Here is a 26,153-nt window from a genome sequence, read left to right as displayed (position 1 = left end):
ATCCCATAAATACCAGCCTGTAGTGCTCAAATGTGAAGTCAGAAGTTTGATGCTTATGTTTCACATTGGATGAATTACTATCTTGATAAATAAAAATATCTATTCACAGCAAGTAAGACTGCATAACTACTTGATTTCTTAATATGGTACTTCTGTTTATTCACAAAACAAAATGATATAACATTTTATTATAAATAAAACATATATTGTGGGTCTATTTTCAACATAACCTACATCCTTGATTCTTTTACTGATTCAAAAGAAATAACTTCCACAGAAAACCGTAGGGACAGGAGCGAAGGGGCACCCGTGTGGCAACTCCAGACAGTCGGCAGTGGTTCCTTTTCTGCTTCCCCACCGCCGCCCTTTGCTGGAAGCTCTCAGCGTTGCACTGTGTTGGAATCATGTCCTTGGGAGACTCAAAGGAAACACACAGTTCTCTGTGTGCAAAGGTATCACCTAAGATGCTAACAAGGCCACTGTCACCTAATCTAACCAGCCTAGTGAGTGTGAACAAGCTCCTTCAATGCTGCCTACTCAGCTTACCATTGGGGAGGGACTACTTAAATCATTCCATGGAAAAGATGACTAGATAGGAGAGCAGAATCTGAACGCTTCCACAGGATGTTAATACGTACGCATCCATGTTCTTGACCTTGTCTGCCCAATCAAAATCACCTGCAGCTTTTTAAAAAACAATCCAAACACTCAGGTTGTATTCCAGAGCACTAACTTCAAAACTGTCAGTCTCTTAGTGAGGGGGTTGGGTCCCTGGGCACCAACCTAAAGCCCAAACTGTGAGTCCAAGATACCTCCAGGATTGCACACCAGTGCATTGGGAGTCCTAGTGTCTGATAAACCCAGCAGTCAGCAGAGGAGGAAATCTAAGGAACTGAATAACAAAGAGCCTATTTACCCATATGTCAGATATGCAAAAGTTCAAAGAGAACCAGCAGAGGCCTTCCAGATCAACTCAACTCAAAAAATTCAGCCTTTCTAGAGGGCTGGCTGGCCCAATCCCCCACTCCCAACTTGGACGCTGAGGGAGAGCACAGTGCTTTCAGAAAGGAAATCCAGACCCACTCTGTGTTCTGAATTGTGTACCTGCATGAGATAACAGGCAAAATATTCCTCTTATTCCTTGATTATTAATTCTTCTTTTTAAAGATTTTTGGTTTTATTTCATTGTGATGAGCCCTTATAATTAAATTTATGTAAGTTACATGCCAATCTGGCATGAACGAAGCATAGTTAAGAGCTCCTAAAGGCTGAGATTGGCTTCCAGAAAGGCTGGTAGACCTAGCAATCAATATGAACTAGAAGAGTTTTGAGAAGGCAGGCAGGGCTGAGACTGTGTATCTAAATCATCCGAACCGCTTCTGCAGGACCTTGAAGGGGACCACAGGATTTGCTTTAGTGCAGGCCAGCCTCTAGAAGGATGTCTCAAGTCCAAGAGGTCACAACAACACAAATAGGAGACTCTTCTGACATCAGAGAGACCACAAGTAAACATCACTTATTAACAAATTCATTTTCTTTTTTTTATGGTACTGGGAATCGAACTCAGGACCTTGTGCTTGCCGGGAAGGCACTTATACTGATGAGCTATATCCCCAGCCCCAAATTCAAACTTAAGAGTTCCGCTGCTGAACAAATGTCTTTGTAATATTTATTCCTAAAATGCAATTGAGAGACATAAAAATTAAGGCCTATCAAGAGAGTGAGCAAATGCATGTGAATCATTTCCTTTTTTTAAAAAAAAGTAGGGAAGGTATAAGAAAATAAGCTGTACTGTATACAGGCATATCTCAGTTTTAAAAAGGCTATATCTTAGTTGAAAAAATGTGTTGGTTACAAATACTGAAATTCCCAATAAATTTTCTTTCATGAGCAATCTCTCAAGAAATAGACAAAGATTTCAACTACATAGCTGGAAAATGGTCTCATTAACATTTAAAATAAAATCCTCTAAAATAACTTTGAATTCTCTTCTACATACTTTTAAGAAAGTGTTCCTAGTTATGAAAAAATAAACCCATCAGAAAACAGATAACAAAAATATATTCTTAGCAATAAGTGATTGGATTTCAGTACTGTGAAATAGAAATTTTTTGTTCATCCTCAATTTGTCTCAAGTTTTATGGCATTTTCTAATCTATAGCCTGTTCTTAAAGTCAGTACTGGATATAGTGGAACATTAATCATTTTATTACTTTATAACCTAAGCACAGTATTCTGTTGAAGTTCATATTTGCAATCAAGATGGCCCTATAGAGGTAATGGTTAGAATTAATAATAAACTATAAGGAAACAATAGAGGAGGGACAGATGTAAATGACCTAAACAAGTCACAGAAGAATCTCTGAGTTAATTTTTGGTTTTTGAACTTGCCCAATAGTAACTTTATATTTCTTAGGTGCCATCTAGCATGTAGAGCAATTCCTTTTGCTCATACTGGTTTATGAAGAACACAGGGCAGGATGTGGGGGCAAACTGGCTGCAACATCTGTCACCCCATTGATCACCAGGGTTGATTCGGCTGATCTGGCTAGCTAGGCGGGTGTCCCCTTCTTTCCTTAACACTCTATGTGCATCCCTCCCGAAGCTGCGTGCTTGGTTGAAGAGGACGACCACCCCCGATAGAGGAGGACCATTCCTCGGTCAAGGGTATACGAGTAGCTGCGCTCCCCTGCTAGAACTTCCAAACAAGAACACAGGGCACATGGTAGTTGCGTCTAACAGAAGTGGCAGGGGAAAAACAGAAGTTTCTGCTTCCCCTAGGGCCAGCAATGGCAGTCTATAGCCCACAGACCAAATCCATTTATGAGCCTGAGTGGATTTTTATATGGCTCATGAGTTAGTAATATTTTTTCTGTGTTCTATTTATAGGTGGGCCATGGTCATTTGTTTATACATTTCGTGTAACCTGTGTTGCTTTCTATGCTACAAAAGCAGAGCTGACCACTTGAAACACACCAAATAGTCCACCAAGTCAAAAATATTCATTCCCTGGCTCTTTATAGGAAATGTTGCTGACTCCTTTAGGGAACTATGAGCAGATTTTTGAAAGCAGGCCAGTATGTTTTTTCCCCCCTCAATTTTCTGCTTCTCTGTAAGCCATTCCAGTATGTAGTACACTCCAGGCATCTGTATGAAGGCAAACAAAACATTTATGGAGCATGAACCTAGATACCTAAAGTGGAAAGGAAGATGCCATTGAGAATGGAGCCAGAGGTGGCAGATGGAGAATACACAGAAGGGACCGCTAGCTTGTTTCCTACTTTCACAGCTTGTGCACAGAGGAGAATCCTGACCAGTATGGACCCTAGCCATACTTGACTTGGACAGGTGGATTTGAGACTTTTTGAGCTGCTACTTAGAATATATTTGGGACTTAGAGTTGATGCTGGAATGAGCTAAGGCCTTCAGGGATACTGAAATGGAGTGAATGTGTTTGGATATGCATCTCAGGGAGCCAGAGGGCAGACATACTGGGCTAAAGGGTGTTGTCCTCAAAATTCATGCCTACCTAGAACTTCACAAGGTAACCTTATTTGGGAACAGGATTTCTGTACATGTAATCAAGTTAAGATGAGATCATAATGGATGAATGTACACTACAGTCCAATGACTGATGTCCCTATTGAAGAGAGAAATTTGAATAAAGACACAGAGAAGGCAAAGCCATATAAACACAGACACACAGGGGAAAATGCTATGTGAAGACAGATGCAGAGACTCGGGTGACATGTGTACAAGCCAACAAAATTTCTATCAACCACTGGAATCTAAGAGAGAAGCAGGGAACAGATTCTCTCTCAGAGCCTTTGGATTTTGGAGTTTTGATGTCCAGTGTGGTTGAACATAAGTTTGTGTTTTAAGGAATCAAGTCTGAGATACTTCGTAATCATCATCCTAGGAATCTAATGTAGATTTGTGGGCAACTGGAGATGGTTTATGTAAAAGAACTAGGATCGTAAGAAAAAGAAAGTGGTGGAATGCTAAATCACGCATATCTTTGTCTAAAATATAAACTCGAGCACTTCTAGAAGGCTGTGAAGAAAAACAGAACAAAAACAGAAACCCAGAGGCCTTGATTACTAAACCTGATTAGCTTTTACAGACATGTGTTCAGGGCAAGTAGAAATGGCGAGCTTTGTCTTCCCTGTAGTTCTGCTTCCAAGCCCAGCCCTGGCTCCGCCCAGTCACCTCATGTGACTGTAACAAAATACACCTAACAACAGGGGCACACAGATGAGCTGAAATCGTCAGAAGGGTGTCCCTACCGAGCTTCTTTTCTGAAACAATCTTAAATATGCTCAGAAAGTTCAACTTCTAGAATATGTTGTATAGGGTGAGTAATTGTATGTGTTTAAAAAAACGCATGTACTCAAAAGCAATAGGTAAAGGAGTCATCACAGACCCTTCTGGAATCTCCCACTGGCTCAGCAGACACCTTTCACATTACTTGGCACCAGATAGATCATATGCTAATTTACCCCGCATGTTTTTACTCTTTTGAAAGTTGAAACTGTGGGCAAGAGGCATTCCTTTACATGACTTGGAGACTGCAAGGAAATGATGGCAAAGATGAGAAGTTGCAAAGAGTGTAAAAGTGTGTCTAAAATATTTCACATATTCTGCTTTCCAATGAGCCCATCACCAAGGAATAAAAATTAAAACTTTTGATTGCTCTAAAACCCTTTGTCCAAATGCACATGAGTACAGGGGCCACAAATGCATGATAAAGGTGTCCACACTAAAGCCTATGCAACTCTGGCATTTAGGAGCTAAATTCTTTTTAAATTTGTCCGCAAGAGGCACAGAATTTTCCTCTTTATCATCATGTCATTCCATAACTTGGCGCCAATTATTTTAAATAAATTCATAATGCTAATTTAGATTCCTGATGCACTCAGATGCAGTATTATTTTCCTGCAGAGTTTCACTCCAGCATAACCATGTGAAATTTTATTTGACTTCTCCTCCTACTTCCCTCCTTCATTATTTTCCTCTGGCCTTAAATAGATTTGTATTTTTAATAACCAGTGGCAACAGGAAAGAAAATGCCAGCTTGACACCATCACTTCATGAGAGCACTTTGCTAGCCGGAACCCCAGCATTGTTCCCATAAACTATTGCTTAGTTCCCAAGAAAGGCCAGCTCCCAACACAAACAAACAAACCTCACTGACTTCTCCGAGCAGTCTGCAGTACATTAGTGAAAATATTTCCTGAGACTGGGAATTCTTAAAAAGGTAGCCGTTATAAGCCCAACATCTCCATTGCTCCACTGAAGAAATAAATTGTGTCTCTACACTGAAAGAGAAAACTGTGTACATCTTCCTTTTCCATTGCCTGAAACAAGCAACCTCAGTAACATCTCAATCACTGCACACTGGGTGGCGTCACACTACCACACTCATTTCCTACAGAAATCTTATTCCTGCAGAAACAAGATCACAGGGCTAACCAAACCATCACACTCCTCAAGTATCTCTAGTGCAGAGCTGGAGCTCTAGCACCTATTCCAGCATCTCACTAAAATACTACATCTTTTTGTTCCAAGACATTCGCTAGCCAGACTAGGAAGGCATGCATTTAAAAATAGGACCAATGCCCCGCTCACTTTACCTTATTCTGTTCACACACATATTGAATCATTAGCGTGTCCATTGCTCTGATCATGGCTTGCATGGCGGTGAATATGTTTTGGTAAACCAGCTTTGTAAACCCCTTTCGGTCTTCATCGCTGTATCCAGACCCATGGATAATTCTCATTTGCTTGATGAAGGTGCTCTTGCCGCTTTCACCGGTTCCTATAAAATGAAAAACCTCATCAGCAGACTTCAAACACACACTTTAGCAACGAAGGACTTCCCGGCAGTATCAGTCCATACCACAATGGACACATTGATGGGGCAGTCATGGCAAGGTTCTCACAAATGCTCCAGGAGTATGAGGTTAAAGCGGGATGGCACCCTGAGCCCAAGGGGAATGCCGCCCTGTGTTCCTTACCCCGAGTTCTTGAGGCAACAGAAGACTGAGTCTGAATGCCCTGAACTGTTGAGGGCTCTGCTGCTGTTAATACTGACAATGGGAGGGGCGGTGGCTACTTCAGTGTACAGGGAGGATTTGAGCAGTAGAAATGCTTGGAGAAGAGAAAAGGTCAATTATCTTGCCAATTCCTGCCTTTCGGATATAAGGATACACTTAATCCTTGCACAGTGAATCATTATATATGTGATCGCTTCTCTTCATGTTGAAATTTGTAGATGAGGAGCACCTCAACATTCACAACACTGCCCATGACAGCCAAAGGGCTGGGTACAGTAGTAAGCCATCGCCACTGTTCCTGAACGTGCACAGATGTCCAGACATAGTATAGTATGTAAAACATGCCGCCCAGACTCCAGGTTTATATCAGATTGAGAGACTGCTTGAGATCACAAATGCTACAATATACTGTAAATAGAAAGATTTATGTGAACTATTTTCTGTGATAAATGTAACTAATCACGAGGTCACCTTACCATAGTTTGAGAATGTGTTGTCAATGACTCATTTCCAAGTCTAAGTACTGCTTTAAGATTTTATTAAGAGTTCAGGTTGATATGGCCTCAACAGGGCAGGTTCCTTCAAGTGAAATGAAGAAGAAACCAAATATAGTAGGTGAATCATATTCCAATAAACTATTACATAAAAAGTTGTCTAACTCAGTATTTCTGTCAAAAGATCACAAGTTATGTTAAAATCTTAATCAGAACAACATAATTAGTGACTTTGCTATAATGAAGGCAAAAATATATACAGGAAATGATTTATTCACTATAAGAATCTTTTATTCATTCACATCTTCTTCACCCAGCAGAACAATATGACTGTACAACAGGGCACCACCTAACTCTGTCCAGTTCTTTGCTGATTCTTAGCAATATGGAAACTGTAGTTGCATATGCATCTTTCTTCGGTATTTTACTTAGAGATGTTTTTAAGATAGGAGGATGGAAAGCAATGATAGTGGTTTGCCTGGTTATGACCTATAACTATTTAAACTTATGGAATATGGGCGTCCACGTGTACTGTTGCTAAGGCTCAGCACATATTAGGCAGGGCCTGTTACAAGGGCCCAGTAGAGATAAAACTTAGTATTTGGTAAGATACTTTCTTGTAAGAAAAAATAGTCTCTGATTGACTTTTTTTTTTTTTTCCAAAACACAAACCTACTCTCCCATGGCTCTATCTTCAGCTCAGAACGCACAGTGGGTTTCCAGTCTGCTCAGGAAGAAAGACAAAAACTCCCCCGTGAAACCAAGAAGGCTGGGAGTCTAGACTTTTCTCACAGCACCCTTCTTTCCCCTCTGTACCGGGGGCACACTGGCCTCTCAGATCCGCCTGCTACACATGCTGGCTGCTCCTAGGGCAGCTGCCCTGCACCTGCTCGCATGCTCTTGGCCTTGCCCACATCCCTCATGGCTCAGTCCCTGCACACAGGGTGCCATGAGCTTCTCTTTGTGCCTGATCTCAGTTGTCCTCAGCTCTCACTGTAACTACCTGTTTGACATGTGTCTCCTCTCCTGGCCCTGAATTCCATTAGGCAGACAAGAGCCATGTTTGTTTCACATACATTGACTCTCTTTGTGCCTGGTATGTTACCTGACACTTGGTAGATGCTTAACAAGTATTTTTTAAATTAAGGTAAAATACACATAACCTGACATTTACTATCTTAACTATTTTTTATTGTTAAGTACTACCAAATATAATTTGGTATATAACTACCTAAATAAATACTACCAGAAATAGCGTAACTATTTTTGAATGGGCGAAGTACATTCCCATCGTTGTGAACTAATCCTCAGAACTCTTTTTCATCTTGCAAAACTGAAACGCTACACCACACCACACCACAGCACACCACACACCACACCACATCACACCACCCCACACCGCAGAATGATTCCTATTTCTCTTCCATCCCCACACCCGGCAACCACAGCTCCATCTTCTGTTTCTGTAACTGACTACTTCTCATACTTCACATGAGTGAAAGCATAGAGTATTTGCCGTTTTGTGTCTGGCTTATTTTATTTAACAAAACAACCTCAAGGTTCATCCATGCTATAATATGTCAAAAATCCTCTTCTTTCTAAGGCTGAATAATATACTAGTATTTTAAAATACAAGGCAGTAACAAAAAATTCATTCAGTTTCAATTTTCTATGCTGCCCACCACATGGAGAAATAGAATATATCAATCCTCTTCTAACCCCCTAGTGCTCAATGTGGGTCAAAAGGACTTCAACTGCAGTATAAACAACCACAAAAATGGCCTAGGAAGAGCCTTGTACTGCTTCTCTGTGAATTCTCCAGGGTTATTAGCCTGCTCCTGATAACGGCAAATATTAGAGTAGTCCCTGTGTGTGCACCAGGCATTCTATCCAAATCCATCCTTTCATATTCCTTCTTTCTCACGTTTGAACCCAGGTGCATTCTTCCACTGAGATAGATCTTCAACCTTTTCTTTAAATTTATTTTTTAGTTCTTATTTTGAGATAGGCTCTTGATAAATTGCCCAAGGTGGCTTGAACCTGCACTCCTCCTGCCTCAGCCTCTCAAGTCACTGGGATCACAGCATGCCCTGCTCACCCAGCACCAATGGTCTCCTTAGAGCCTCAGCACCAGCTGATGAAGTATGTTCTATTGTCCTTACTTTACAGATGAGAACTTGGAATTTAAACTGGTCACACAATCTCCATAAATCTATACAGGCAGACGAGGAAAGGCTTGAGATTTACTCCATTTGACTCTAACCTCAGGCTGTACTGTCAGAGAAGAAAGTCCAGGTAACAACTTGAAAGGATTTTGCTGCATTGGTCTAATAGGAGCAAATGTGAAGTTCACAGCCGCACACTGGGTCCTAAGGCCCACTCACCATCTTGCAGGTGCACACTGCTGGGACACAGGGGAACCTCCCAAACGGTTCACTGCTGCCTCACTTCAACCTCTAGAGATAAGAAAGGTGGAGCTGGCTTCCCTGCTCGGAGATGAGGACACCGGCCCTGAGTCAGAGAAAACCCAGGTTGGTACACACATAGAACTGGGACTAGAAGCCAGGCCACCAGTGTCCCAGCTTTCAAGGCTATCACCAATCCCACAAACCCTGCAGGGAATTTGCTTCCTGCAGGTAGGCTTGCACCCCTCTCCCAGTGTACTCCCTCAAAGTGCTCTGGGTACCCAGGTTGGGTATCCACAGCACCTATGCACTCTCAATGCACCCTTAATCCAGGAAGTGTGGTACCTGAAAGTCACTTGCTTTGGGTACCATGAACAAGGTGCCCATTCCATAGTTATCAATCAAAGAATTGTTAAATGAAGAAATGCATAGGACAAACATCCGACATCACAGTTTTCCCTCAAAAGGTCTTCTATTAACCTCCGAAAAATGAGCGAGGAAGTGCACAGGGATAATTGTGATGAGACCAGATGTCCCTTGAAGCTATTGTTTTAGGACTCATGGCTACTCAGACCTCACATGACAACATGAGGATCTCTGAGAAGATCCTGTTAGAAGAGTTAAGGAGTAACATGCTGAACTGGTATATCAGGTATTTCCATCTGAAATTACTTGAACTATAGCTTCGGAAAGGGCCATCGCCTTGGTTGCCATGCAGGGAACCATAAGGCTTGTTTGGGGAGGGGTGCTCTTCCCATTTCAAGGCCAAAAAGTAGACCTGATGAACAGAAATTCTAATTGGGGCCAGAGTGAGCCCGAATAAACAGATCTGAAGTAACACTTATCTTCCACTAGCTTCTCTATCCCAATCCCCAGATGCTTCCCCCTAACATCCCTGGAATTTACCATCCTAGGCCAGATAACCATTTGTCCTGTCATTCCTTCACACACTTATTGTTCTTTGTCCAAAAAGTATAAAAGCATCATGGTTTGGTCATTTCAGGGTGGGCTTTTTCAGAGGTAGCTGAATCTAGAGCTGTGATTGATTCATAGTTCAATGCTAAAATTAAGGGTGCTGGATTAAGGGTGAGTGATTGCTGGATCAGTTCATTGATTGGATTGGTACCGCCTTAATCTCAGCAGTCTGGATAAGATAAAAGGGGCAGAAAGAGGTTTGTTTCTTTTCTCTTGTTGCTTTTGGTATCTTTCATTATCATGATCAGTTGCCCCTCTGCCATGCCACCGTGCCTTGGAGCCCCCTGATTATAGACTGAAACCTCTACAAACTGTGAGTTAAACAAACCTTTCTTCCTTTAATCTTGGGTGTCAGGTATTTTGTCTTAGCAGCAAGAGGAACATAATTAAGGCATGTACAAAGATGGGATATTTTGGTACTAGAAGACATGAAAGCCATCCCTACCATCAGCATCAAACGCAAATATTTTGTAAAAGCCACTAATTTCTGCTTTAAGACATTTTCAAAAAGATGTTTAGAGCTATTTTAAAATTAATAAAAGATATAAATGGTTCAATAAATACCAATACTGATAAATATTCTTTGGTTTCAAATTGCAGTTGTTCACATAATAAAAATAAATGTGGAGCAATGAAAGGGCAGATTGAAGGCAGAAAGAGAGGCTGCCAGACACCCAGCACTGAGGCTGGGGCCAGCAAAACAGAGAGAGAGTAGGGAGGTCCTCTGGCTGCCACTCAAGCCTCCCTAAAATCTAATTAGCATTTTCTTGTTCCTGAAGAGAAAATCAGACAGATAAAACAGGTGGCTCAAACTCTTGTCTTAGAAGTGTGTGGCCTGAGTCTCAATCCTGGTCTTCACTGGTACACACACTTCCCCTAATAACGTTACAGGAGTTCCACTGCAGGTATCTCCCCGAATAAATAGGCACTACACTTCCTTGCTGAGCTGAGACCTGGCACATGGGACTTTGTCCTTCAGCCTGTAGAACCATGCTTTAAAGAGAGGTTCCAGCAGCCAACTGGGAGGCAGAGGTACATATGGCATCATTGCTTCTATGACAGCTGTGACAAGGATCACAGGCACCAGGAAAATTCAAGCTAAGGCTCTGAGAAGAGTTTTTTTTTTAACCTGTTTTAAGTAGAAATTCACCATGTGGATGTTATGCATACAACTATTCATTTACTCAGGGAAAGTAAAAGAAAAATCTGAAGAATATCATTTTTAGAACGAAAATTATTGGTGCTTTGAATTGGGTGATTTTGAGGATTGGGTAGCTTAGCTTTTACACCCTAGCTCAGTGATGGCGAACCTTTTATAGACCAAGTGCCCAAACTGCAACGCCAAACCCACTTATTTATCCCAAAGTGGCAACGTTGCAATTAAACCTGAATAATGAAGTTTTAGTTTGAAAAAAAAAAAAACAACTTGTACGTTAACATCTTTTGTCTTAAAGGAAAAACAGTAACAGAGCTTTCAATGACACAAGTAGGTTTTTTAAAAGGTAAAAGTTTGCACAAATAATGTGAGCTTTGCTGCTGTGTACACACTGATAATTTGTCAACCTCGGTTCATAGTTTGTTAGTCTGAGAGCAACTGCACACAGCACTCACATCATCGGGCAACTTGGCAGAGAGCGCTCTGTGTGCCTGCGCAGCACGTATGCCGTAGGTGTGACAGCACTGGTGGGTCCACAGTACTTTGCTTCTTGTCTCTTTGTGAGGATTTTCTCACAGCTTGCCCACAAAATAAACACGGTGGTACCGATGGGGCTGCAAAGTCTCAACAACTACAAATACCAAAGAGAAGGAGCCTTCAGCCCCAGCAGCTTCTTGGTTCAGGAGGAGGGGAAGCATTTGGATGGGAAGGTGGATTTTGGTGTCTGGTTACCTAGAGACGCATTTAGATGTGATGGGCTCGGGTGAGGCACAACTCAGAAGGGCTTTCCTTCCTGGGCCCAATGCAGAACGAGGGAGGAGAGGGAAAGGAATGAATTATCTTTCTAGATCTTGTTCTGAATATACATGAGGATGGTTCATTTCTATTTACTTTTTTTCACTGTTTTCATCTTAAAATCCAAAAACGGCTGAACTTAAGGATTATCTGCACAGTGACACTTCAGTCAATGAGGGACACAACCATGATGGTGATCGCATGAGATTATAAATGGAGCTGAAAATTTCCTACCAAATGGAATCTTTACTGTATGTTTCCTGTTTAGGGATGGTCACTCGGTATAGTAACGTGCTTCCAGGTTTGTAGCTGAGCACACTGCACCACACAGCCGAGGTGTGCAGCACCCTATATCCTCTAGGCTGTGCCCTCTACCAGGCTTGCACAGTGACAAAACTGCCTAACAACACGTTTCTCAGAACATGTGTCCATCTTTAAGTGACGCATGGCTGTACTTCTAAACTCCTATCATCCAGAGCCTGCTGTTTGCTTGTCATCATCTTCTGCAGCTGTCTTTGGTAATAAAATCAGTAGATGACTTTTGGGCAAGGCGCTTGGCTGGTAATGCATTCACCAGAGCACCTCGAGTTCTTTTCTTTGCCTTTATGCTCTCTGACCTGTCATTAGGGGATGAAACTTCTTCCTATCCAAGACTCCCTCGTTCTCCTGAGTTTCTTGATGGAAAGAGTTATCTTTGATCGTTGGCTTCCTGAGTCCCCTCCCACATGACTTATTCCTTTTAACAGGTAGACACTCAATCATGGCTTACATGGAACACACAGAGCTTGCTACTCTGCCATGTTTGGCGTAGATAATTTGTGTTCTATTCTAAATGAAAGCTCACTTCTACCAGCTTCTGGCCTCCTGTGGGTACCCGGTTTGCGCCTCTGGCCCTACAGGCCACGGAGCTTTCCTACCAGATGCTTGTGCTGGGCTTTCCGCTTCAATTGTGGTCCTCAAACCTCATCATGCATGTGCCAATATTGTGATTTTTGTTATCCCTATGCTACATATATGAGTTACTATTTAGCTTTATTTTCTATTTAGACAAATTTTTATTATTGAGCTTTACATATTATTTACATAATTTTGCTATGGAAGGAAACATAACTCTCATAAGTAAAAAAGTAGCAATATTTTTATGATTAATCAAATTGAGTACAGTAGATAAAATTTCAGTATTCTGATAAAAATCTGACTAACCTCCAGTTATCTGGGTATCATATTTCAGAAAACAAGCACAAATATCTGTCCTCCTTGTGTGAAACTGGTCCTTTTCCTTTTTTATCCTTACAGAAGATTCTCCCATCCTCCACGCATCTCTCCAGAGGCTTCTGAAATTCCACCCATGAATCTCAATCCAGATGCAAAATAACTGAGAGCTAAAACGCTTGTAACTGGAAAAGAACCAACAAAATGTCTTCGTGCTAAAATTCTAAATCCTCTGGGACTTGAGAGAGCAATATGAGGTTAAAGTTTCAACTTAATTTGAAGTACACAGAAAGGATCACAGGGGAAACAAAAAGTTGCTTTGAGGAGCCAGGAAGAAACACAGACCACAGCAAAATAAACCCTCTCCAAGTGATAGTCCAAGGATACCAGAGGGAAAGCCAATAGTTCTAGAATTTCCCTAAACCTCAGAAAGGCAACCTGCCTGAAAGCCAAAGCAAGGCGCCGATAAGGCTTCTCAGATGGGCATCTCGCTGCCGGCGATGTTTCCTGAACCACAATAAGGAACTGGTCTTCAGCTCAGTGGTACAGGAGACCATGGGAGCCGAGTGGAATGTAACTCACAACAAAAACGAGGACACAGTCCTGGATGGGCTGCTGTGTTCTAAGTCATGTGACCAAGAGGGAGAGGGGTGGGGTGTGGACATACAAACTACAGTAGTAACCTTATTTTTCTTATTTCTTGTAGTTCTGGATCCTAAAATACCACACAGTAGGGGAATGATAAATGTTCCTGAAAGCAATAAGGCAATGATTTGTCTGGGCAGAACAGAAGGAGCAGCTGAACAGACCAAGCCACTTCACCCACGAAGCAGCCCCAGCTGCTTGCCCTGTCTGAGGAAGACACTCAAGACCCTGCTACCAACATAGGAGGCGTGGCCTCTATATCAGGCCTTTCTCAAAGTGGGGATAGATGAATTAAGAAAAATCCTTTTATAATCTCTGAGCAAGAGCAGTTCTCAGCTACACAGAGGCCTGCCCACACAAGAGCATGGTGATTTTTTCGGCCTGACCCCTCCAACTCAGGCTGACCTTGACGGTAGCTACTGACCTTGGGTGACCAGGCGGCAGCCACCGCTCAGTGAGAGCTTCTGCACCGTGTGTGCTACTATGCTGGCGCTTGTCATTGTACAGGTGCCTGTATACAGGAAAACCTGGTTAACAGGGGAAAATTCTGCAGGATTCTCCACCCAACTCCAAAGCAGAATCCAACAGAGAGGATTCTTGGGCTTCTCCATCCTACTCTTTTTCCCTGTCTTTCTAGGAGCCATGGAACGTGTTTTTAACTCCAGGGTTTAGGATGTACCCAGGCCGAGGACTAGACAGGAAACACTGCCCCAGGACCCTTCTAAAAGTACTCTCTCAAAACAGAATCTACCTGGGACTGCAGTGTTCAAGCTTTTACATCACATTCAGTTGAGCGGATGGATTTTTCTACCAAGTTCCAATTTCATTTTTGCATGAATAAAATATCCCTGCAGGAGTTCTGTTTTTCAGTTTCTAGGGGGAAAATATTTCACAAGTGCCAGTAAGACTCGGTTATTCAATTCTTCCCGGCCTCCATATCACCACTGCAGCCACAGCACCTTCCTGCCTTCTGCTCATGCACACATAGGAGGCGCTGTTGCTAACCCAAGACCCTACGTAACACTGAGCTGGAAACAAGTCAGAAAAGGGCGGATGGCCACTCTCCCACTAAAAAAGATAACGTGTGTGTGTGTGTGTGTGTGTGTGTGTGTGTGTGTGTGTGTGTGTATCACTGATGAATGAACCCAGGGCTTTTACACTGAGCTACATTCCCAGCCCTTTTTTATTTTTAGACAGGCTGTCACTAAGTTACTAAACTGTCCCGGCTAGGTTCAAACTTGGGATCCTTTTTTAAACAAAAAAAGAAAGTTGAAAGAAGAAATTAAGTGATGAAGTTAAAAAGAAAAATGAAACAGTGGAATAGAATTCAAAAGATGCTGTATTACATTTGATAGTCTTCTTGATTTATTAATCTGAAAAAATTACTTTTACTGACAAAACAAGAAGAACAATGATTCCTGGTGCAGTCAGCCCTCCATATGTATGGATTTCATATCTGTGAACTCAAACAACCAAGGAAGAAAATGCTGTTTTAAATTGCGTCTGTTCTGAACAGGTACCGTTTTTCCTTGTCATTATCCCCCCAAACAATACATTACAACAATTTGCATAACATGTCCATTACATTCAGTATCACAAGTAATGTAGAAATGATGTTAAATACGTAGGAGGCTATGTGTAGATGATATGTAAATACTACGCCAGTTGATATTACAAAGGACTTGAGTGTCACAGGTTTTGATACCCTGGAAGAGTCTTAAAACCAGACCCTCGCTGAATCTGAAGGAAAATTGCATGTATATCTTTCTACTTTCTGTATTTATAGGTCTCCTTTTGAACAAGAGATATTTCCAAGTCGAAATTTGACTAGAGAATAGTTCTCAAATCAGGAAAAGCCAAAGGTTATTCTACAGCAACACTTTTTTTGGGGAAAGGGTTGCTATTGGGGGTAGAACACAGGACCTTTGCACTGAGCTTCATCACCAGCCCTTTATTCTATTTTTATTTTGAGACAAAGTCTCACTAAGTTGCTAAACTGCCCAGGCTGAGCTAAAACTTACAATGCTCCTACCTCAGCATTCCAGAGTGCTGGGATTGCAGGCCTGTGCCACTACACCCAGCTGACAATTTTTCATCACCGAGAAATCTTGCACAATTGTTTTTCTAACTCAAATTATCAAAAACAATGTCTTCATATTTGCCATAAATGAATTTAAGAGTTCAAATGCAATAACATTACAAGGCTGGTTTTTATACTAAATTAATTTGAGCTATTTAATGATACAATCAAATTTTTATAATTTGTTATAAATGTGGTGTACTTTTAAAAATTCAATATAGACATTTACCTCAGTATTAACTGCTTTGTATTGGGAAATGGCTAGCACTGATCTATATTCGTTTCTTGCAAGTAGTCACATGACCCAGAGATTTGTGACTCCAAATGTTATAACTGACTCTTCTGTAAAATGTTATACAATTTATGGTGCTCATTCTGTGGCAGTAGCTCATTTGTGTAAGATTCTGCAGCAGCAATAAAATACATAGACTCTTAAGAGTCAAGTGTATATTACTGACAAGCTTATTTTGGAAAATTCCCTGAACATCAATTGTTTTTCCTTAAAAAAGAATAAACCATACAAAGGATAGAGAAAAACCTACTGAAATAACTTGTATGATATAACTAAAATATTAACTTTACTCATTTCTCTTATAAGGAGGGTCACGGGATCACTTTCCTCTTGAGGCTGATTCATAATTGCTTTATTTTCTAATACATGGAAATAGTAGACATGTACCTTAATGGCTTTAGAATTTCTCACAGTTCACTGCTATTTCTGAAAATGAACATTTCTCCCACTCTTACAGAAATGTTCACTACCAAATCATAACACCAGGGCAGTGATGAGAAATAGGTCCCCAGCCACAGAAAGAATAGGCAGAGCCATGTAACACAGGAATGGTCAATGCAAGACGAGTCTACAGTCAGCTCTTGCTCTTGCATAACAGTTACAACTGTGCAAAAGATTGATTTTGTTCATATTTAAAAAGAAAAGGAGAAACAGTAAAGAAAGGACAATAAGGAAAGAATAAGGCTCTAAATAGGGACAATGCCATTGTCCTGAAGCCTTCATGAGGATCGACAATGAGATGAGGTAAGCCTTACAATCAAGCACCACCGGTGACAGTATCTGACTCAGTTTCCTATCTGTCCTCCCCTCACCCCTAAAGATCACTCCAAATGAAAATAAGTTCTTGTTAAACAAGAGCTGCTGTTAGTGCAATTAAACATGAGATTAGGTTAAGAATGAAAACTTGGGGATTCTAATTCTGTAGGTCTTTAAATGTATAACGCACTATTGTATTAGTCAGCTTCCCTGTTGTTAGGACAAAATACCCGACACCTACAACGTAAAGGAGAGGTTTAACTTTGGCTCACGTTTCAGAGGTCTCAGTCCCTGGTGGGTCAGATCCAAGGCAGGAGCATTATGGTGGAAGTGTATGATGGAGCAAAGCGGCTCAGCACCGCCGTCAGGAAGCAGAGCACAGGGGAAGAGCCCCAGAGGGGAAGGGGTTGGGTCACAACTGCAGGACTCATCCACACATCCCAACAGTGTGCTATACTAACCTGAGTGATTCTCAAGTTGACAACACAGGTTAACCATACAACTATCATCTCTTTTCAAAAGGTAAGAAAATGTTCTTTTACAAAGTCCTTAAAATTTTGGAGAAGCAAATCGGTATAGTAGCTTTTAGCCTGCAATTGTGATGGAAATACAACAATTTATCTAATTTCAGAATGCACAGGATGAAAGAATGCACAAGGTGACTTCACTACTTAAAACTCAGGCCTTTCATTTTCGCCTTCCTTTATCGATCCCCATCCAGGAGTCCTGCTGACTCCTGGACCAACTCATTCAACTCATCCCGTCTCTGACTAAGCAGTGCTCTTCCACAGATCCTCCTGAATTCACAGAAAGAATACCACTACCATATCTTTATGTACCATTATTTTTGCAACTGTCATATGTACATACTTTTCTCACTACAGCAGTCTCCCTTACACAGACTTTTGCTTCTCATTGTTTCAGATACCCATAGTCAACTTCAAACCAAGAACAGTAAATGTAAAATTCTGGAAGTAAACAATTGAATAATTGTTAATTGTATGCTGTTCTGAGAAATGTGATAAAATCCAATGCCATTCCACTCTATCCTCCCAACGTGTGAACTGCCCCCTTGTTCAGTGTACCCACCTGGTATATACTACCTGCTCCTTAGCCACTGAATGCCTGTGTTGCCAAAAAAAAAAAAAACAAAAACAAAAAAACAAAAACAGTGTATATAGAGTTCAGTACTAGCCACGGTCTCAGCCGTATACTGGGGCTCTTGGAATGAATCCCTGATGGAGGGACTGTAGCAGTAGGCTCTAAATTCCCTTAAATCAGCAACTATCTTTTCCATCTTTCAACCTAAACACTTTAGATAACATCTTCTATGAGGGAAGGTGCTCAATAAATGTCTGAATATCTGAAAAATTATCTAATACTGCTGTCCTAACCATGCCTTTCAACACCATATAGCCTTGGAATCATTCCTACCTTTTAACTCAGAGGAGATTTTGTAAATGTCCCCTCCTAACAACTGGGATGAGGAAAAGGAGAAAAGAAAGAAAGAAGGAAGGGCAAAAAATATATGTATATATAAGGATAGCTGGGATAATTGAACTGCTGATGTCTATTGGTTTATTGAAAGGAACAGTTCATGCTTAGATCTTTTTTTTTTTTTAACCAACTTTGCATGCTTATATCTGGTAATCTGAACAACTAATTTGAAGACAACAATATGCAATATAACAACGAGTGTTGAATTCTTACTGTCTTGATTAGTGAAACTCTGTATTGTTTTTAATTTTTTAAAATTATTTTTACTCTCTTTAATGGTTTGATCAATCTTGCATTCTTACATCTGGTAATCTGAGCAATTTCATTGAAGATAACAGTATGTAGTATAACAACCATTGTCAATTTCCTATCATATTGTTGTGAAATTCTGTATCATTTTTATTGTTTGGTGTTGTTTTATTTTTATCTTTGTTGTTGTTATTTCGTTTCCTTTTCTCTTAAAAGCTAAAAAAAAGTCCTTTCCCCATTTAGTTCTCCTTCCACCTCCCAAATCAACAAGCAAGTTTATGCTTACTTGTCCTAATTACTTTTCTCGTTGCTGGAACAAAATACCCATCGCCCAAAGTTAAAGGGAGGACAGATTTATTCTGCTCACATTTGTTAGAGGTTTCAATCCATAGATGTCTGGCTCCAAGGCAGGGTGGCATGGCAGAGGGACATTGCAGAGGAAAAACAGTCCATGGCAAGCTGAAGATAGCAAAAGCCATCAAGCACGGGGCAACCACAGCTTTTTTCTATCCCTTTTATCTTATCCAGGCTACATAGGGTATGTAGCACTCACCCCCCTTAATCTGAGTGCTCTTGATCTTAGAATTGTACCATGAATCAATTCCAGCATCACACACTCTAGATCCATCTACCTCTGAAAAGCCCCCATCTATGACCTCATGAGGCTTGGTGGACATCTAGACACAAGTCATAATACTACTTAACTTGGGTTCTCATCAAGAAGAACCCTTCTCTACTGTTGGTGGAAGTGTAGGATGATGCAACCACTGTGGAAATCAGTGTGGAGATTGCTAAAAAAACTAGGCTTAGAGGTCCCATTTGACCTAGCAATTCCTCTGGTGAGTGTCTTCCCAGAAGAATTAAACACATACCACAGTGATATATGTGCACCCACATTTATAGCAGGGCAATTTATAATAGCTAAATATTGGAAACAACCCAAATGCCCATCAACCAAGGAATGGATAAACAAGATTTTTTTAATATGAAGGAGTACTATTCAGCCATAAAGAAAGGTAAACTGGAGACATTTATAGTTAAATGGATGTGCCTTGTGACCATACTCTTAGGCAAAATAAATCAGATACACATGTGTAAACATTGCTTTGCTTCTTTGGTGTGAGAAACTGAAAGGGTAAATAAGGACCAAAGTGTATAACAGATATTATGAAGTAGGAAGAAATTGTTCAAAAGAAAGGGGAACTAGGGAGGGGTGAAGGGCAAAGGAAGGAAGGGAAAAGGAAAAAAGGATAAATGTAGGATAAAATGGAAACAAAACATTGCAAACGAGGAGGAAAAGAGGCGTTGAAGGGAGAGGAGGGGATTTAAAAAAACAGTAACCAGGATATATCATATTTAGGTACAAATTCCCTATGATGAATGTGATCATTATGTATATCTAAATTGTACCAATAAACTTAATTAAAAAAAGAATTCATTGAAGGGACAAAAACAAGTTTTCCTTATGATTTATCCTCAGAAAGAAAGAAATTTCTTTTCTGGAATATAAATATAAATCAATCCAACTTGAGAAGTGCTGAGTCATTCTCATTATTATTTATGGACTCTCTAGGCTGGGCACTAATTTAAGAGACTCTCTAGGGCATGAGTCTCTTACCAAGCCAGGAAGGTCAAACCCCCAGTTTCCTTTCCCCCAGGCTGAAGTCCTTGAGTCCCAGTTTCCCCTGAACCATGAGCTCCAGAGAGACTAAGACTATAACATTTGAATAGAAAGTTTTCAGTATGGCTCTGATATTGAAAAAGTTCTGTGTGTGTGTGTCTGCACACACACACACATACACACAAACACACACACATTCCAAGGGACATCCCAAAGATTCATGATCAGCAGTCATCTGTGATTGCTAGTTTTGGGTGTCACCTTGAATGAATTGAGGGATGCATAGGAAATTGATACCAAGAAGCGGGGTTGTTGCTGCGCCTCTACTTGATGATGTGGAAAAGTCTTTGGAACTGATTGGTGAGAGGAACCTGGGAATGTTTGGAGGAGTGGGTTAGAAAAAGCCTGGGATGCTGTATGTGGAACTTAAATGGGTTATTCTGGTGGAGGCTCAGAAGACCAGAATGCTGGTAGGAATGCAACCACTGAAGACCATGCTGATGAGATTTTGGATGGAAATGAAGATTATATTGGGAGTTGGACCAGAGGCCATTCTTGCTGGTCCATAGCTACTGTTTAGGGGAGGCTGAGCTTAAAGACAACAGATTAGTTTATGTGACAGAAGAAATTTCAAGGCAGCAGAGCTTTTGGGATGTGGGATGAGTATTGTTGGCTGCTTTTTAAAAACTTGGTGTATGTTTGAAGTACATAATAACTGCATTTGTTCAGGGAAATTTTGGTGCCCCTCTTCATGTTTCTTGCTCCTAATCCCCTTTCCTATCTCTAAATAATATGGCTTTATTTTACCATTTATATTTTGGGTGTCTTATATAAAGGAAACCAGGCAATATTTAATTTTCTGCATTGATTTATTTCACTTAGCATGATAGTTTTAATTTCTATCCACATTCCTGCAAATGCCATGAATTCATCCTTTTTTTTGGCTGAATAAGACTCCATCATGTCTGTGTACTACATTTTCTTTATTCATTTCTCTGCTGATGGGCATCAAGACTGTTTCCAGAACTTGACCATTATGAATCGCATTGCTATAAACATGAGTATGTATGTATTGCTGTAGTATGATATCTTTAACTCTTTTGGGAATATACCGAGAAGAGGTATAGCTGGGTCAAATGTTGCAGGCTACTTTTAGATAGATTTATACAGAGTATTGGAAGCAAAGAGAAGCAGAGCAAAAAAATTTGAAAACATCACTGGTTGGCAAAAAAAGCAGCATGAATAAAGGTGCAATGAAAGCAAAGGTAGTTGCTAACACCATTACAAAAAGGCCAAGTTCTTTATATGGAACAATAGAAAAGATTCTGGGGGGCAGCCTCAGAAATTGGCAAGGTGAAGCCATCAGCATTTAAGGGTAGAGAAATGAAAATTTGTTTCAAAGACTTTCATTTGAAAAGAGAGTCCTGGGTTACCCTGCACACCTGAAAGCCCCTAGTGATTCATTTGCCTGTGCTCAGCCTTAAAGGCACTCAGAGGCTGCTGCAGCTATGGTTCAAGTGGGCCCATGTATGGCTTACACTGCTAGCAGTCCTTGACACTGCCCATATGATGCTGTTGTGCAGACATGAAGAATGCAAGAGTTATGGGATCACTGTGGCTTTTGCTGAGATTTTGAAGAGTAGCCTGGGGGGGCAGGAAGTATTGGTATGGTCAGTTCCTGTAAGTAGCTCCAGGGTCCCTTTAGACAGTCCCTGACAGAGCAGTATATGAAGCTGTGGAAGGGAAGTTAAAGCTGCGGCAGAGACCCCAGGAAGACAGGAGTACTAGGTATATGTAATGCCATCTAGGGAAAGTCATGGGCAGTGAGCAAAGGTAGCTCTACAGAGTGGCCTTGTAGGCTGCTGCTGGCAAGGCCACAGGGCCACATGCCACAGCATGCACTGATTGTTGAACTTGGCTCCATAGGACTTAATGTTTGCCCTGCTGTGCTTTGGTCTTGTTTGGTCTGATCCCTCCTTATTATGGTCTTAGTCCCTCCTTTAGGAATAGGAACATTTGCTCTGTACTTGTCTCACAATCATATATTGGAAGTATGTAACTTGCTTTTTGTTTTTTACAGGGTCTCACAGAAGAGCTTGCCTTGAGCCTCAGAAACTTTAGATTTGGACTTTGGAGCAATGATAGCACTCTTCTGACTCTGGGGATTCTTGGAGAGGAACTAAAGGCATTTTTCATTGTGAAGTGGACAGGAGCTTTTGGAGGATATGGCTAGGGTACTATAGTTTGGATCTGGAATTCCCCCCAAAAGGCCCACTAGTAAAGGCTTGGGCCCCAGCATAGCACTATCTGAAGCTGGCGAGCCTTTAAGACACAAGACCTACTAAGAAGTGCTCAGGTCATAGTGAATGTGCCCTCAAAGGGGGCTGTTGGGACCCTTGTCTATCTCACTTCTTGGCCATAAGATGAAGAGCTTTGATTTGCCACAGTCTCGCTGCCATTATGCGCTGCTTCACCACAGGCCAAAGGGCAACAGGGTGTGAGTCCTCCAAACTGTGAGCCCAAATACACTTCCTCTCTATAAACTGATGATCTCAGGTATTTAGTATAGCAACACAAGGGTGATTATCACATCACCTCTAGTCCCACTCAAGGCCTCTCTGTGTTTACGTGAAGGTTATTTTTTAAAGGAGCTATAGTCCTTTCTCCATAGTGGGTTAAAAAAATCCAGGATAATCATACCTTCTAGTTGCCCAGGACAGCCATAAATGATACCTGTTGTCCTACTGTCCTACAGTAAGTATTAATAACACCCCTGTTCACTTTCAAAAGTGTCTTAGTTTGAGCATTAAAGTATATTGTCAGCCTAAGGATAACTCTGATTTATTTTGGGAGAAAAGGTTTTAAAACCTCCTCTGATTTTCTCACTCTCATGCATTTCTTTTTTACCCCTCCTATCCATTTCTTAAACATATAATCCAAGATTTACAAATAATATATAATCAATCAGATTTTCCTTTTTATACTGCAGCCATTTTAAAAACTAACATATTTTTAGTAAGGGAATTGTTGCTGTTGCCGATATGTTTCTTACATTTGAAGAATGTGCTTTTACTCTTGCTACAAAACCAACTGAAAAACATAAGCTGACTAGCTGTGCTGTTACAGACTGTGGGAAAACAAGCAAAAGAGGTCATTTCAACTAGAGGAAGTCTGGCTATGAGATAGCTATTATCTGTATTAATTATATCTCCAGTAGCCTACTTACATGCAAAAAACCCTCCCACTAAAAGCCAAACTGATGCAACTTGAAAGGCTTTAATTAAACTTATAAAAGAAATTTTGTTGTAAGAGGTAGACAAAATGTCTTTTTTGTCATTGCTCTATCAGTTAAGGGAATGGTTTTGCTGTACAACTAATAAAAGTTATTCCTCCAAGGTATAAGGAAGCAAAGAAGAATGATCTGAGAATGACTACTCTCGTTTTACTCCAACGACATGGCCATGTCCTTGTGGCCTTCTCTCTGGAATGACAAAGAAGGGAGAAGGTGGTATGGCACAAGACACAACAGTTCCATCAAGGCAATCTACATATGGCTGATTATTTTTCCTTGGAGCAATCTCAGATTTTTACTATACTAGTTAACTGCATGAACTTAGACAAGTTACTTCAACTCTCTGAACCTGTTTCTTCATCAGTTAAGTGTGTAGAGTAATACCATCCTCTTCAGCATTTCATTTGACAATTAAAATTATTTTTAATTATAGAAAGCAGTATTCACACATTGGTTATTATGATAAGTTTTAAGGATGATAACTGGAAATGGACAGGAAGAAGAAAAAGTGATGGTTTGTAGGCCCACTGTACTTGGGACACAAAATTAGAACAGAAATTACAATCTTTGAGGTCAGGATCTTGATTCCATTTCTCCTTCCTTCCTCCCCTACCCTCATTCATTCTTTCTTTCTTTTTCTTCTCTCTCTTTCTTTTCTTTTCCTTTCTTTCTTTCTTTCTTTCTTTCTTTCTTTCTTTCTTTCTTTCTTTCTTTCTTTCTTTCTTTCTTCTTTCTCTCTTTCTCTCTTTCTCTCTTTCTCTCTTTCTCTCTTTCCTTTGCTTTCCTTTCCTTCTCTCTCTCTCTCTCTTCTTTTGTTCTTTCTTTCTGTGTGTGGTGCTGGGGATCAAACCCTTTCCTCACACATGCTAGGTAAATGCTCTGCCACTGAGCCATACTCCCAGCTGTTTCTGTGACATTTCTACTAACAATAGAGAAGTTGGAAAATGATGCCAGCATTAGGTACTTAAGCTGTTGTATATAGAGCCTTAAAAATCTACAGACATACATTCTCTCACAAGGACTGTGTTTCAAGCTTCTATCCCAGCCTCTGGTGGTTGCTAAAATCCTGATGGTTCTGGGTGTGGGGCAGCATAGCTCTAACCTGTCCTTCTGCCACTACATGGCCATCATCCCTCTGGGTACCACTGCCCAAATTTCACTCTTCTTCTAAGGACATAAGTCCCATTGGATTTCTGGTCTACCCACATCTACTATGAACATATCTTGACATGATCACATATACAAAGATGTTATTTCCAAAGGTCACATAGGCTCTTAATCCATCATAAATTTAGGGATCAGGGTACTGTTCAATCCAGTACAGTGCCTTCTTTACTCCATGACACATGATGCAATAAATATTACTAAAGTTTTTACAGAGTAAAAACTTTATAGTAATGGAGAGTCCTGCACGTTTTCTAAATATAGAAAACTTTAAACTTTAAACTTCCAACATAAAGGAAAAGAGGCTCTTCACCCTTCCCACTTACCTTAAGCACCACCATGACTTTCTCTAGCATGCTAGCGAATTTTTCTTTACATCTTTTCCCCACAAGCAATTTCTTTAATTAAAGTTACCTCATTAGGAGTAAAAGTGGGTGGGCAATCAGGTTATTCAGCTTCTGCATCAATAAGGCAGCTCAGTTTAATTTCTTCAGCAACAGCCCTAGAAATCTGAACTCCGGGATCCTATTCTCCTTTAATTGGTCACTAAATTGTCCAACTCTTTCATTTTAATTTGAAAGCCTTTCATTAGGGTGCACATTCTCTAAATCAACATAAATCCTTCCATGCTCTATCCTTGTCATTCATACATTTATGGTACCTGGAAAGCACTTCGGTTTGCCAGCTGTGATACCATAGACCCTGAAACTAGCCCACCTTATATAGCTAGAATTCTCACCTTATTCCCTTTCACCCAAAACCCCCTTACTTGATCATTCTGGGATAGCCATCTTCCCTTAATAATCAGTTGTTTTGAAAATCTTCCTCAGTTTGGCTTTTGTCTCCCCCACAACTAGGTTAAAAATAGTTTGTATTTTGTATCCTCCCACAACACCTAGCCTAACAATCTGCACAGAACAGACCGCAAATGTTCCCCTGCTAAAAATGAAAGGGTCAGTGAGACAACATCCTGCAATTGTTCTTATATTCCAGGGATTGCTGCAGTGCTGCCCTTTTAGTTGGGCAAAGAAGACCCAACTTTCGAGGTCCTTGTTCTGGTCCTCTTTTATCTTCTCCCCACGAAGGGGAGCAAGGTTGATAAAGTGCTAAGGGGTCATGTCTATTTGTAATCATGTCCTCTTCTCAGCCTCAAGGACTTGTTCCAGGCACTTAAGAGCCTCAATTTCACAAGCCAAATGGCCCTGAGCCCAAGTATACAGGTTGTATGGGTCCTTCTCCAATCCATTCTCTTGGAGGTGCACATGCTATTAGTACATGCATTCTTATTCCTGCAGGGAGGACAAGGTGCAGATGTTTGTGAGGGGTGTGTAGACAAAGCTAGGTGTGCAAGGCACAATGCATACGGAGTCCTGTGCTCTGTGTTTGGAGGGGATAGTGACAAGAAGACACTAGCCAAGGCTGCTATTTGTATCTCTGTCTGAGCCCTGTATACGTTCAGTGCTC

The 26,153-nt window shown here is 40.8% G+C and overlaps 1 protein-coding gene across 1 annotated transcript in view; it reads right to left on the bottom strand.

Moving 5' to 3' along the window:
* Positions 1-26,153, bottom strand: part of Gna14 (guanine nucleotide binding protein (G protein), alpha 14) — a 214,572-nt gene that overhangs the window by 87,428 nt on the left and 100,991 nt on the right. The window contains exon 2 of the mRNA XM_005408300.1: positions 5,634-5,818. Coding sequence (XP_005408357.1) covers positions 5,634-5,818 — 185 coding nt within the window. The remainder of the gene's footprint in view (positions 1-5,633; positions 5,819-26,153) is intronic.

Source organism: Chinchilla lanigera, unplaced genomic scaffold (assembly GCF_000276665.1).
Source record: "Chinchilla lanigera isolate Chin_1 unplaced genomic scaffold, ChiLan1.0 scaffold00111, whole genome shotgun sequence".
NCBI lineage: Eukaryota > Metazoa > Chordata > Mammalia > Rodentia > Chinchillidae > Chinchilla > Chinchilla lanigera.
This window is presented reverse-complemented; position numbering and strand designations above follow the sequence as displayed.